Genomic DNA, 14063 nt, shown 5'->3' with positions numbered 1-14063 from the left:
TATTTGCTTGCCCATTTGTTGGTTGGATTACTTGTTCTCATGCTGCCTACTTTTTTTTTGTGCTCTGAATATTCTGGATACTAATCTATTATCTGTTGAATAATTAGCAAAAAATGTTCTCCCATTCTATGGAATGTCTTTTTTTTTTTCTGTTGCTTAGATAATGTGAATGTTGTGCTATGAAATTGGGTCTTGTTTCAGTCTTACAGGTGCAGGTATTCCTATTATGTAGCAAGAGTTAGACCTGGCTGGTCAGGCTGAATTATTTTTTTTTTATGGTATGGAGTGTTGAATGCAGGACCTCTTATTATCCTTCGGCTTTTTAGCTCATGGCTGATCCTCTACCATTTGAGCCTTACTTTCCCTTCTGATGTCTCCTTGGCTAATTGGAAATAAGAGTCTTGAAGGTTTATCTGCCCAAGCTGTCTCTGAACCTCAATCCTCAGATCTCTGCCGGTGGTTCCTGGATGTTATTTTTGTTTGGTCTTGTTAAGACAGCCTGGAACTTGTGATTCTCCTACCTACTACTAGGATTACAGGCGTGCACTGCCATACGCAGCTGGCTGTGCTGTGCTCAGTTCAGCCTTTCAGAGCCTCTGCAGTGCTTCTGACATTGGCCTGTGGGCACCATCTGGGTCTGTCCAAGAAGTGAGTGAGGTCTCAAAGCCTTTGGTTTGCCATGCAGGGTTAAGACCACAGGTGGACTGTCTCAGGATCACCCATGTGCTCCCATGCAGCTCTGTGCACACCTGTGTGCACTTTCCTCTGATCCACAATGCTTTTTCTTGCTCTGTGGTTGCTATGGATGCTTGTGACTGAGTCCTCCCTAGGCCAAGACGAGATGGAGAGTGAGGCTGCATGGACTCTCACATCAGAGTTCTTCCCTGGAGTCAGGAGGGAAGCCTTTTCTCCTGACTGGTTGCCACCACAGCAGAGTGGAACAGGGCTTGAGTTGGCTTAAAGGAAGGTCCGACAGGGGAAAATGGAGTAATTAGAATGGGGGTTTGGCGCCAGGCACCAGGTCCCGGTGGTTCAGACCGCTAATGCTGACTCAGGTTCGAAGCCAGTCTGGGCAGAAAAGTATGCGAGACTCTTATGTCCAATAAACCACTCAGAAAAAGCTAGAAGTGGTGCTGCGCCTCAAGTGGTAGAGCACTAGCCTTGAGCAAATCAGGGACGGCACTCAAGGCCCAGAGTTCAAGCCCCAGTACCAACAAAAAATAAGGATTTGTCTAGTGTGCACAAGGCGTTGGGTTCAATACCTGGTCCAGAAAACGAACCAGATACATTTGTCTCTCTCTCTTTTTTTTTTTTTTTTGCCAGTCCTGAGGCTGGTACTCAGGGCTTAAGTACTGTTCTTGTGCTTTCTCAAGGCTAGAGCTCTACCACTTGAGGTACAGCACCACTTCTGGCTTTTTCTGTGTATGTGGTACTGAGGAAATTAACCTACATCTTTTTGCATGCTAGGCAAGCACTCTACCACTAGATCATGCTCCTGGCCTTGGGTGTTTTCTTATTTTGCTGATTCTGGGACTTGAACTCAGAGCCTAGGTGCTGTCCCAGAGCTTGTGAGTTCAATTCTAGTGCTCTACCACTGAGCCACAGCTCTTTTTCTAGCTTTTTTGGTTTAATTGCAGTTAAGAGTTTCATGGGCTTTCTTGCTTGGGCTGGCTTCAAACCACAATCCTCAGATCTCCTGAATAATAGGCTCACAGGTGTGAGTCACCTGCACCTTCTTTGAACCTATGCTCAGTACTGAGCTTCAGTCTCTCCTTTGAGTTAGGCTGTACGATAGAGAGGGAAAAGGGAAAGGAGTGACTAGAAGGTGCTCATTTGGAGAAGTCATCCTGGCATCTGATCTTCCTCCATGATGGAGTAGCCCTGTGTGGAGTAGCCTTTCTGTGGCTCATCCACAGCAGAGACCGTGGGTGGATGACTGTGTGAGAACATGGGCATCCAAGGCAGAGCTGTAGGTGGTGCCACACTACTACACACAAGCCGATCTGGAGTAGCTCTGGTATTATTTCTTGTCAGAGAGCAGCGGGGAGGGACTTGAAGGATGATCTCTGGTGAAGGATCTTTGCTGCTTCTGAGAGAGGCCATCTGCAGAGTGCCACATGAGCAAACGCTTTTCATTTGTTTTTGTGCTAGAAATTGAACCCCATGAACTGCTCATGCTAGGCATCTGCTCTGCCAGTGAGTTACACTCTCAACCACGGGGTGCTCTGCTGAGCAATCAAGGAGACCACCCTGTAACCCTGTCTTGTCTCTGCTAGGACTTGGGATCCTGGAGGAGTACCACTGCTAACCCTGGGTGTCCTGTTCCACGAAGCCATGGCGACCCCAGATGTGAGTGTCCACATGGAGGAGGTGGTGGTTGTGACGACTCCAGACACAGCGGTTGACGGCAGTGGTGTGGAGGAAGTGAAGACAGTGCTGGTAACAACAAACTTGGCTCCTCATGGGTAAGACCGATCCTTGATCCTGGCGTGGGCTAGTTGGGTTATTTTGGCACAACCAATGTTCCAAGCATAGGGGCAAGCTCCAGGATTTCTTTACCTGTGAGATTCTCAGACTAAAGCCAGCATATTGGAAGCACAAGGTTAAAGAGTGAATGGTGTCTCATGAGAGGATCAGTGCAGGCTATGGAGGGTCACCTCCGCTACTCAGCAGGCTACTTAGCTTCCAAAAGCATACATTGGTTTCCTTCTTGATAACTAGAGCAATAAGGGTGATTTTGTTTTCATGAGTTCATTTTTAAGAAATGAACTTGAGGAAGTCTGGAGATGGGGTTCACGTGGTAGAGTGCTTGCCTAGCAAGCTCAAGACCCAGAAGGAAAAGAGAAAGAAAAAGAAGATGGAAGAGGAGGAGGAGCGAGAAAAAAAGAGAGAGGGGGAAAAAAGAGTATGAAAGAAGGAAGGAGAAACAAAGAGAGGAAGGAAGGAAAACTGTCTTTGGGGTTGGGGTTAGGGAGAGCACAGAAATGGAAGGACAGGGGGTGAACTAGCTATGCTCTAGAAAATGAATTACACAACTTGTAGTTAGGGATGGGAGGGAAAAACGGGGAGAGAGTGAAGGAAGGGGTGACATTGCCCAAAAAGAAATGTACTCATCACCTGACTTATGAAATGGTAACCCTTCTATATATCCTTTTTTTTTTTTTTTTTTTTTTTTGGCAGTCCTGCAGCTTGAACTCAGGACCTGAGCACTGTCCTTGGACTTTCTCAAGGCTAAGGCTCTACTACTTGAGCCACAGCACCACTTCCAGCTTTTTCTGTGTGTGTAGTATGGAGGAATCGAACCCAGGGCTTCATGTGCGCTAAGGAACCACCCTACCACTAGGCCACTCTCCTAGCCTTGTACATCATTTTTATAGCAATAAAAAAAGAAAGAACAAAAGAAAGAGAAAATAAAGGAAGTTAGAAGTTGAAAAGCCAATTTATTTCCTTCCTTCCTTCCTTCCTTCCTTCCTTCCTTCCTTCCTTCCTTCCTTCCTTCCTTCCTTCTTTCTTGCCTATCCTGGGCTTAAACTCAGGGCCAGAGCACTGTCCTTGGGCTTTCTTAGGGCTAGAGCTCTCCCACTTGAGCCACAGCACCACTTCTGGATTTTTTCTATGTATGTGGTACCAAGGAATCAAACCCAGGTCTTTGTGCATGCTAGGCAAGCACTCTACCACTAGGCTAAACTCCTGGCCAAGCCAATGACTTTCTTAACATTGCTCATGGAATTGTTGCGTTTCTCACCTTTTGTCTGAATTAAAATTTAGTTGGCCACAAGCTCCCATTTGACTAAATGCTTGGCTTCTTTTTGCCACTTATGGACAAAATTGTTATGAGCTGGAAGAGTAGCTCCTAGTCCTGGGGTGGATAAGAGCCAAGTAGCACTCCGAGAGCAGTCAGCAGGGCAGGGAAGGGGCTGTGTTTAATCTTTGCTCTTCCTGTCAGAGGACTTTTGTTTTTGGCCATCCTGGGCCAGGCTTAGGCACTGTCCATGGGTTTTCACAAGGCCTAGAACTCTACCATTTGAACACTTGAGCCACACAGAATCACTTCCAGTTTTCTGGTGGTTAATTGGAGATAAGAGTCTCACGAACTGGGGCCGAGAGTTTGGCCTAGTGGTTAAAGTGCTCGCCTAGCATGCATGAAGACCCGGGTTCGATTCCTTGGTACCACATATAGGAAAAAAAAAAAAAGCCGGAAGTGGTGCTGAGGCTCAAGTGGTAGAGCTCTAGCCTTGAGAAAGTCCAAGGACAGTGCTCAGGCCCTGAGCTCAAGCCCAGGACTGGCAAAAAAAAAAAAAAAGAGTTTCACGAACTTTAGAGCTAGGCTGACTTTGAACTATGATCCTCAGATCTCAGCCTCTTGGGTAGCTAGGATTACAGGTATGAGCTACCACGCCCAGCTCTGCCCTCCCCTTTTAAAAAAAAAAACTTTTGAGTGGTTTGTTTCTGGGACTTTTTAAATTTAAAACAGCAGCTGAATGTTTTTGGCATTTATTTATTTATTTTGCTAGTCGTGGGGCTTAAACTCAGGGCCTACATGTTATCCCTGAGCTCTTCAGCTCAAGGCTAGTGCTCTACCACTTTTTGTTTTCTGGTGGTTAATTGGAGATAAGAGTCTCACAGCCTTTTGTGCTGGGCTGGCTTTGAACTGAGATCCTCAGATCTCCGCCTCCTGAGTAGCTAGGATTATAGGAGTGAGCCACCAGCGCCCAGCCCATATTTATTTTTTTGTGGTATTAGAGTTTCAACTTAGGGTCTTGTACTTGCTGCCTCTATCACTTGAACTATACCTCTATCCCTTTTTGTTTGTTAATTTTTGGATAGGGTTTATGTTGGTTTTTTTTTCTTTTTTCTGAGACAAACCTTCGACTACAACTCTCCTACCTAAGGTCTCCTGTAGGTATGTACCGCCATGCTCAGCTTATAGAGTTTTGCTTACTTTTTGCCATGTGTAGCCTTGAACTACTCTCCTCTAGTCTCCTTTTCTTGAGTATCTGTGATTACAGGTATTTTCCAACCACATGTGATATTTTTACTGCATTTTTGTGGTGCCTTCAAACTGATATTGGCTTATCATAGAGCACTAGGGAAACTTTTGACTTGTTCACTGTTTAGCAGGAACTCATGAGAGTGGTTTTAGACTAACTTCATGTTATCTTTCTCTGTTTTCCTATGTGCTATGGAATCTAGGCATCTTTGTGTATATGGCTTGCTGTAAGGACCTGGCCTCTGGTGGAGCCCTTCTCAGGACAGGTAGAGGCTGCCATGGATAATGGAGCCAGGCTGGTTCTGGGGCTTCTAGTAGGAAATAATGTGCTTTTCCTGTCTTGTAGGCATGGTACACAGGTACATAACTCTTTAGAAATGCAGGCTTCGAAGTAGAACCTTCGATGGGATTACTCATCTAGGCTTCCTTTGATCTTTCTCAGTATTTTTTTTTTTTGTCAGTCCTGGGGCTTGAACTCAGGGCCTCTGGACACTGTCCTTGGACACTTTTTGCTCAAGGCTATATGTTCTGCAATTTGAGATACAGCTCCATTTCTGGCTTTTTCTGTGTATGTGGTACCGAGGAATCGAACCCAGGGCTTCATGCATGCTGGGTGAGTACTTGACCACTAGGCTATACTCCTGGTTCCCCATCCCCCCTTCTTTCTTTTGTGCTGGTCCTGGGGCTTGAACTCAGGGCCTGTGCTGTACCTGAGCTTTTGTGTTTAAAACTAATGCTGTCCCACTTGACCTACAGCTTCACTTCCAGCTTTTTGCTGGCTAATTGCAGATGAGTCCCACAGAATTTGAAATGCAATCCTCAGCTTCCTGAGTAGCTAGGATTTCAGGTGTGAGCTGCTGGTGCCTGCCTGATCTTTGTCAGTATCTTAGCACATAGCTTAAGGGCTCTCTCTCTCTCTCTCTCTCTCTCTCTCTTTCTCTTTCTGCCAGTCTTGGGCTTGGGCTCAGTGCCTGAGCACTGTCCTTGGGTTTTCTCAAGGCTAGAGTTCTACCACTTGAACCACAGCACCACTTCTGACTTTTTTCTATGTATGTGGTACCGAGGAATCAAAACCCAAATCTTCATGCATGCTAGGCAAGGACTCTATCATTAGGCCAAACTCCCAGCCAGCTTAGGTATTTTCTGAATGAGTATTGTTGGCGTGCCCTATTTTCTGACAGTCCTATGTCATGTGGTCTGCTCCGACCTCTCTATTTTATCACCTAGAAGCAGTATCCAAACCTCTTCCTTCAGATTTAGGGTGGCTTGTGAAGAATAGTGTGGCAGAAGTGACTCTATCAGAAAGACATGTGGCATCTGCCTGGAGCCCTGACATCACTGTGAGGAGGCCTGTGGTGGCCTTCCTGGTGTGCCGAGGTGTCACCTGCCTAGGCACTGGGGGGCAGGAGCCTGGAGCCACACAATGGAGTCTTCCAAGTTGAAACCTCAACGGAAGACCTTCATTGTAAGACAGGTGGTAGCTTCTGTGAACAAGTTTTGCAATGAGAAACAGAGAAGAGATAGTTGCTTAGCTCTTTGCTTGTCAGTCTCTTACTTCTATATTTATTTGATTGTATTTATTTGGTGTTTTGAGACAGAGCTTCATTGTAAAGCTCAGTGTAGCCTGTTCCTTGTGATCTTCCAGCTTCTTCCTCCTGACTGCTGGGGTTACATGTGGACTGTATCATACTTGGTCCTATGTCAGTCTCTCTTGATGGATAAGAAACCACCATAGGGCCTGGGAATCTAGCCTAGTGGTAGAGTGCTCACCTAGCATGCATGAAGCCCTGGGTTCGATTCCTTGGTACCACATATACAAAAAAAGCCAGAAATGGAGCTGTATCTCAAGTTGCAGAGCATATAGCCTTGAGCAAAAAGTGTCCAAGGACAGTGTCCAGACCGAGTTCAAACCTCAGGACTGGCCAAAAAAAAAAAAAGAAAGAAAAAAAGAAAAGAAAAGAAACCACCATAAACTTTGTATTATAAGGCACATATATTTTAGCTGGGTGCTAGTGGGTCACGCCTATTGCCCTCGCTACTCAGGAGGTTGAGATCTGAGGATCACTGTTCAAATCCAGCTGGGGTGCAAAAGTCTATGAGACTTTTATTTATTTTTCATTTTTTATTGGTGGGGTAATGTATATAGAGAGGGATTACAGTTATATTCGTCAGAGAGTAGGTGTATTTCTTCTCACACATTGATACCCCCTCTCTTGTCCCCATTACGCTCCCCCCAATCATCTTGTAAAATCTTTGAGACTCTTATTTCCAATTCACCACTAGAAAGTCGGAAGTAGAGCTATGGCTCAAAGTAGTAGAGTACTAGCCTTGAGCTGAAAAGCTCAGGGACAGTGCCCAGACCCTGAGTTCAAGCCCCACAACTGACCAAAAAAAAAAAAAAAAAAAGACACAAATACTTATTTTTTTACTTATTTTTTAAACAAGTTTGCTTGCTGACTGCTGCTCCCACAGTCCAGGCTGCCTTCCTGACCCTGTCTTGGAATTTTTGATTTTTTTTTTTTTTTTATGGTCTCAGGCTGTCTGGGAGTCTGTGTCCCATTTAATAGTGCAAGTCATATAGCCACAAATAAATTCATGGTGGACCAAAACTACCCTGTGATTGCAGAAAGTTGTAAGACTGTGTAAGTATTATTATGGCCGTGCCAAAATACCAGACAGAAACACCCAAAGGAAGGGATCCTTTTGGTTCACAGTTACTTTTAGGCAGTATCTACTTAGCACCATGTAGTTGAACAGAGTATCATGCTGGCAGGATCAGATAGAGGAGGAGGCTGTTTACTCATGGTGGAAAGGAAGCTAAGAGACAAGATGAGGCCAGGCAAAACTATCACACACACACACACACCCATCCACAGTGACCTCCTTTCTCTATGTCTTCTGTCCTAAAGTTTTCAGAACTTTCCCAAATAGTGCCACCCACTGGAGAACAAGCACCCCACACAAGAGTCTTCTGGTGGAATGTTTCATATCTAAACTGCTGCTTCTGCAGTCTGCCACAGTTCCCCTAGCACCATCCCTTTCCCTTGTTCCCAAGAACTCCTGAGTATCTTGTCCCTCTGTGATGCTGGGCCTCAAGGCCCCGGCTTCCCAGGCAGCTGCAGGACTGGATGCAATTGAAATACTTGTATCATACCCAGTTAGACTGGCCAGTATTTTTGGTGAAAAGCAACCTGTGCTTGTTGCTTCTTTTGGTCTGCTGGATTGGCCTAGGCCTGGCTGAGTGTCTGAATGTCCTCACTTCATACTTGGAGCACAGGCTCTGCATGTGGCTCTCACTTACCAGAACAGCTACTTGGGATGTCCTTGTAGTGGACAGTTCTAGTAGCAGGTATAGGGCTGCAAGGTTTTCCTGTCCCTTGGTCAAAGGTGGCCAAAGTTTTCCAGAGTCACATAAGGTTGAAAGTAGGAAAGGCTCACCACTTGCCAGGAAGAATGCTATGAAGGGTCAGAGAAGACTCTTCAGTGCCAGATTCTTGGAGCTCTGCTTTAGGATGGGTTATTCCTTCAAGAGCAGGAAGGACTGGTGTATACTTCCTTAAGGCCTCTGAGGCAGGCCCACCTTTATAATACTAGAGTTTGAGTCCAGTGCCTTGTACATGCGAGGTGAGTGCTTTAACACTTAGGCCATACAGTAACCTTTTGGCTGCTTTAGTTTCCCCCCTCAGATAGATAATACCTCATGATTTCTTTTTTTCTAGTGCCATCTCTGAACTATATTCTCTTTTTTTTTTTTCCAGTGAAGAGCTGTTTCTACTATATTTCTACTATCTTGACAATTGGAAGTCAAGATTTGATTCCAGACATATCTCTATATCTCTAAATTATCTATGTATCTATCCATCTATCTATCTATCTATCCATCTATCCCTATCTACTTACCTAGCTAGATTTATATATACACTAGTTTGTGGGTGTTAATTTCTTCCTGGTGACTATTTGAGGGGAACCTGGGAATGCTCTTTATGTATGAAGCCTGGCAGGGCTGTTTCTGCCCACTATTGTGCCATGGCAAGTGCCACCTCTATATAGAGAAAAGCAACTTACCAGGTAGCCAGGAATTTATGATTTCCTTTAAGAAAAGTGGATACTTTTCATTGAAATCTAAGCTGAGAGACTTGAGATAGTGGTTATCCTGTGAAGACCCTGTCCCATGCTGTGGATATACCTCTGCCCTGTTTACCAAGGTGCCGTATACCTTGGTTTCCTCAGCCATTTTCATCTAACACTGGCCGTATGTTTGCTTGTGGCCTGGTTTGTGTTCTCTTTTGACCCACAACAGCCTGTAGAGACTTCCTGTCTCCCTTTCCCACTCCTAACTTATTTCCTCTAAGGAAATAAGTTAGTTTCCATGCAGGACACATGTTTCATTTCTGTCATTGTTCTTTGCATGGTCTCAGTTGTGGTTTTGGTGGGGGGGGGGGGATGGACTTCCTTTCTAAGTTCCAAAGCCTCCTTGGAGTTCAGATGTTTCCACTTAATCTTACTGCTTGCCTTAGAATAATTCTTAATATGACCCAAAGACCAGATTCCACATTTGTATTTCTTTTTTTTCTTTTCTTTTTTTTTTTTTTTTTTTGCCAGTGCTGGGCTTGAACTCAGGGCCTGGGCAATGTCCTTGAACTTTCTCGAGGCTAGCACTCTACCGCTTGAGCCATAGCACCAGTTCTGGCTTTTCTGTGTATGTGATACCAAGAACTCAAACCCAGGGCTTGTTGCATGCTAAGTGAGTACTCTACCACTAGACCAAACTCCAGGCTCCACATTCGTTTTTCTTTTGTTTGTCATGGGGCTTGAACGCAGGGCCTGCACGCTGTCCCTGAGCTCTTCAGCTCAAGGCTAGTGCTCTCTTACTGTGAGCCATAACACCACTCTGGTTTTCTGTTGGTTAATTGGAGATAAGAGTCTCACGAACTTTCTAGCCTGGGCTGGCTTTAACTACTGTCCTCAGATCTCACCCTCCTGAGTAGCTAGGATTACAGGTATGAGCTCACATTTGTATTTCTAATCAACTCGAATCTCTGACTTGACTTGAACTGATGGGATGGTGCCATCAGATGCTCTAGAGCAGAGATCAGGTGTGCCCATTGCTTATGTTCTCTGAGCTGTGAGTTCAGGCCTGCCTTGAAGCAGTTGTCTTAGAGTAGCTCTGATCTGAGGGGTCCTCTGTGACACTGAAGTAAATCCAAACGGTCTGAAGAACTGAGAAAACCCCCCAAGGCCTCTTCTTGGTGCCATATAGCCTATGTTCTCTCCATCCAGTCAGTGATTTTCTCTTTCTGTATCTGGCCCCTTCTCAGTATCTCTTGTCTTCCCCAGGGGTCTCTGGCAGGGTCAATCGTATTTTCTAGGCACATGTTGCTGTTGTCTGCCTTTCTGATTTTGGTGAGTTTTGGTGCCCCTGGCTCAGCCTTCCCTGGTCTTCCTGTTTTTTGTGCCACATCTGAAAAATGCCTGCTTTAGGCATGTTTGCATAATGGAGCACTACCCAGCCACAGCAGCAGTGCACATCACATACTGGGTAAAGTAAGGAGATCAAGTTAGGGCACATCTGTGATTCATGTTAAGTTTAAAAGCAACTAACCCAACCAGGCACTAGTGGCTCATGTCTGTAATCCTAGCTACTCAGGAGTCTGAGATGTGAGATTTGAAGTTTGGAATTAGCCAGGCTAGGAAGTCCCAGAGACTCTTATCTCTAATAAGGCCAGGCTCAAGTAGCAGATCACTAGCCTCGAACAACAACAACAAAAAAGCCCAGGGGAGGCCGGGAGTCTGGCCTAGTGGTGGAGTGCTTGCCTAGCATGCACGAAGACCGGGGTTTGATTCCTCGGTATCCCACATACATAGCAAAAAGTCGGAAGTGGTGCTGAGGCTCAAGTGGTAGAGTACTGGCCTTGAGAAAGTCCAAGGACAGTGCTTAAGCCCTGAGCCCAAGCCCAGGACTGGCAAAAAAAAAAAAAAAAAAAAAAAAGCCCAGGGACAGCACCCAGGCACTAAGTTCAAGCCTCAAGATTTGCTTATCCCTTATTGCCCTTCAGTTTAGTTCTCACTTAGCTCCAGGTTCTCTTCCCTTGAGACAATGTCCCCTTACCCTTTATCTGCTTTGCTACTAAGGTTCACCCTTTTACCCTAACTTGCTTTCTTAGCACTGGTTTCTTCTCCTCAAAGCCTGTCTTCTACTCTCCTGACAGACTGTTCTCTATAAAATGCAAATCTGACTATAGTACTTTGCTGTTTAGAAATCCTAAGTGCCTCCTTCATCTCAGCTTGACTCTGCAGCAGCACTTCACCGGCAGGCATGTAGGCTTGCTGCCTACTCCCCACCCTGAGCAAGCTGCCCCCCTGCCTGGCTCCTTCTCAACCTTTCTACGTTCTGATCAAGAATCACCTCCTTGCTGGCTTCCTCATAAGCAAGTGCTGTCCCAAACTTGACATGTCCTGTTTGCTTAGGTCCTTGCACTTCCAGGTCCCTGAGACCTGGCACTTAAGAGGTTTGAAGGAAGGCAGGGAGGCATGGAGGGTGTCCACGGCCATTCCAGATAGTGCCTGTATTTACAGAGCATGCACAAAACAGTAGACACATCTCATACTCAGTTATCATGAACTGGATGTCCCATCCACATCTCCTCTATCTCTGCTCAGATTCCAGAAATCAAAGCTTTTCCTGTTTCATTACTGTGTGTATTGTTTTTGTGTGATTAATCTCAAGAGGGAGTATGCTGCGTTAGAGGGCCACATGCTTGCTTGCTCTTTTTCCTTCCTTCCTTCCTTCCTTCCTTCCTTCCTTCCTTTCTTTCTTTCTTTCTTTCTTTCTTTCCTTCCTTCTTTCTTTCTTTCGTGGGTCATGGGGCTTGAATCTGGTCCCTGAGCGCTTCATCTCAAGGCTACCACACTACCCCTGGAGCCACAGCCCCACTTGCATTTTCTAGTGGTTAATTGGAGGTAAGAGTGTCATGGACTTTCCTATCCCAGGCTGGCTTTGAACGGTGATTCTCAGATCTCAGCCTCCTGAGTAGTTAGGATTACAGGTATGAGCCACTGGCACCCAGCTTAAAATACTTTTTGTATCTTATGAGAGAACCCTTTACTACTTTTTTTTTTTTTTGCCAGTTGTGGGGCTTGAACTCAGGGCCTGAGCACTATCATTGGACTTCCCTTAAGGCTAGAGCTCTACCCTTAAGCCACAGCACCACTTCCAGCTTTTTTTTCTATGGATATGGTACCACGGAATTGAACCAGGGTCTTCGTGCATGCTAAGCAAGCACTCTACCACTAAGCCAAACTCCTGGCCTGCCTTTACTACTTTTTAATTAATGAAATACATTTTTTTTTGCTATTTTTATGATTTAACTTTTTACCTTTACTTTTGGTTTAGCCATCATTCATTTTGGTATAAGGCTATGGTGAATATTTGCTCTTTCAAAACTTGTATATTTTCCAGGCTGGGGAAGTGGCTCAGTGGAGCGCTTACCTAGCATATGCAAAGCTCTAGATTTATGCTTCAGCACTGCAAAAATTAAAAAAAGTTTTCTGATAGTTTTTATGAAATAATTACACTGAATGTAAAGTACTTAGTTGAATTAAAAAATGGTGGTTTAGAATTCCCATGAATGGATTTGTTGCTTCTATTAATCTCTTAAGGCTCATTTCACTTGCCTGGGCACTAGAGACAACCAAAAATGAAACAGAAAACAGAGTCAGATGGCACTGTCTGCACATCATCCCCTGGCTCTATCCACAATTTTGGATAAGGTTAGAAAAGTTAAAAAAAATGTGCAAGACATATGAAAGGGTATCAATGTATGGGAATTAATGCACCATCTATCTGGCAAATGTCATGTAACCCTTCTATTAATTACAATAAAAAATATATGGAAAAAATGTGTTAGCAATGAGATATGACCTAACATAAGTACTCTAAATATGCCATAGACTGTAGGATGGGCACTTAGGAGCACTGATGTTCTCTTTTTTCTTCTCACTATACCAGGGGCGACCTGACAGAAGACAACATGGAGACAGAGAATGCGGCAGCTGCAGCTGCAGCAGCCTTTACAGCCTCCTCACAGCTCAAGGAAGCTGTGTTAGGTAGGAAGCTATGTTAGGCAGGAAGCCTACCTTCTGTGTGCTTTGTGGCTGGAGGGCCAGAACAGTCCTGGGATTGTGTTATGTAGCAACCAAGACTAACAAGGCCTCACCCACCCTGTTCCCCAGTGGATAGAAGCTCAGGCTGGCTCTTTCCAGGTGGGGTGTGTTGTCTGGTGACAGACATTTCTTCCACTAGTTGGTGGGAAGGACAAGGAAGGCTCACCCCAAATCTTTCAGCTCTCTCTTTTCGATTTTGTTGTTTTGTCACTATCCTTGTCTGTTTACTGTGACTATCAGTGAATGATACCAAGTGTTCTTTTAACATCTGTGGGCTTCTTTGTTGCCCTTAAGATCCTTGGGTTGTGAGACCCAATTTTACTACCTATTGTTTCTATAGAAACTTAATTTTATTTTCTTAGGTGGCTCCTTCATACTTTGATAGGATTAGTTACATTTCTGTCAATTGTTACTGTAACAGATAAATCTATTCTATAGATTCACTTGAAACTCTGACTCTAACTGTGGGAACCCCTCCACACCTTGACTCTATTTCTGACCTTCCTGGGTCTTAGTTTTGGCTCTTACATTGGCAGCTACTTTCCATATTTGCCCAAGGCTTTTTGGAAAGGTTGTAACTGATTTTGTTTCTATCCTTTCTTGTCAATTGGCTTGTGAGAAGTGAAGATGGCTGAAGAGGGTGAGAACTTGGAGGCTGAAATTGTGTATCCCATCACCTGTGGAGATAGCAGAGCCAACCTGATCTGGAGAAAATTTGTCTGTCCTGGCATCAATGTGAAATGTGTTCAGGTGAGGGTCCACATGTCCGTTGGTGGGAGCTATCCTATGCTGGAATTCCAAGATGGTAGAACCACTTGGGAAAGATGGGGACGAGCAATGAAGAGGCTCTGGCAGGAGTAATTCTTTTATTTAGTTATTGCCAGTTCTGGGGCTTGAACTCAGGAGCTAG

General features: G+C 44.9%; 1 protein-coding gene across 6 annotated transcripts in view; it reads left to right on the top strand.

Annotated features, from left to right (window-relative positions):
* Positions 1–14063, top strand: part of Gmeb2 (glucocorticoid modulatory element binding protein 2) — a 43768-nt gene that overhangs the window by 17282 nt on the left and 12423 nt on the right. The window contains exons 1-4 of one of the 6 annotated variants that reach the window (XM_090352641.1): positions 2396–2465; positions 5194–5256; positions 12999–13096; positions 13773–13903. In XM_090352641.1, the coding sequence (XP_090208767.1) occupies positions 13021–13096; positions 13773–13903 (207 nt within the window). In that variant the 5' untranslated portion in view covers positions 2396–2465; positions 5194–5256; positions 12999–13020. Of the gene's footprint in view, positions 1–2276; positions 2466–5193; positions 5257–11885; positions 12761–12998; positions 13097–13163; positions 13253–13772; positions 13904–14063 lie in introns of those variants that run through there. The other 5 variants (XM_090352640.1, XM_090352639.1, XM_090352637.1 and 2 more) reach the window with 5 other exon arrangements.

This window comes from Megascapheus bottae, chromosome 18 (genome assembly GCF_031878675.1).
Source record: "Megascapheus bottae isolate mThoBot1 chromosome 18, mThoBot2.hap1, whole genome shotgun sequence".
NCBI lineage: Eukaryota > Metazoa > Chordata > Mammalia > Rodentia > Geomyidae > Megascapheus > Megascapheus bottae.
This window is presented reverse-complemented; position numbering and strand designations above follow the sequence as displayed.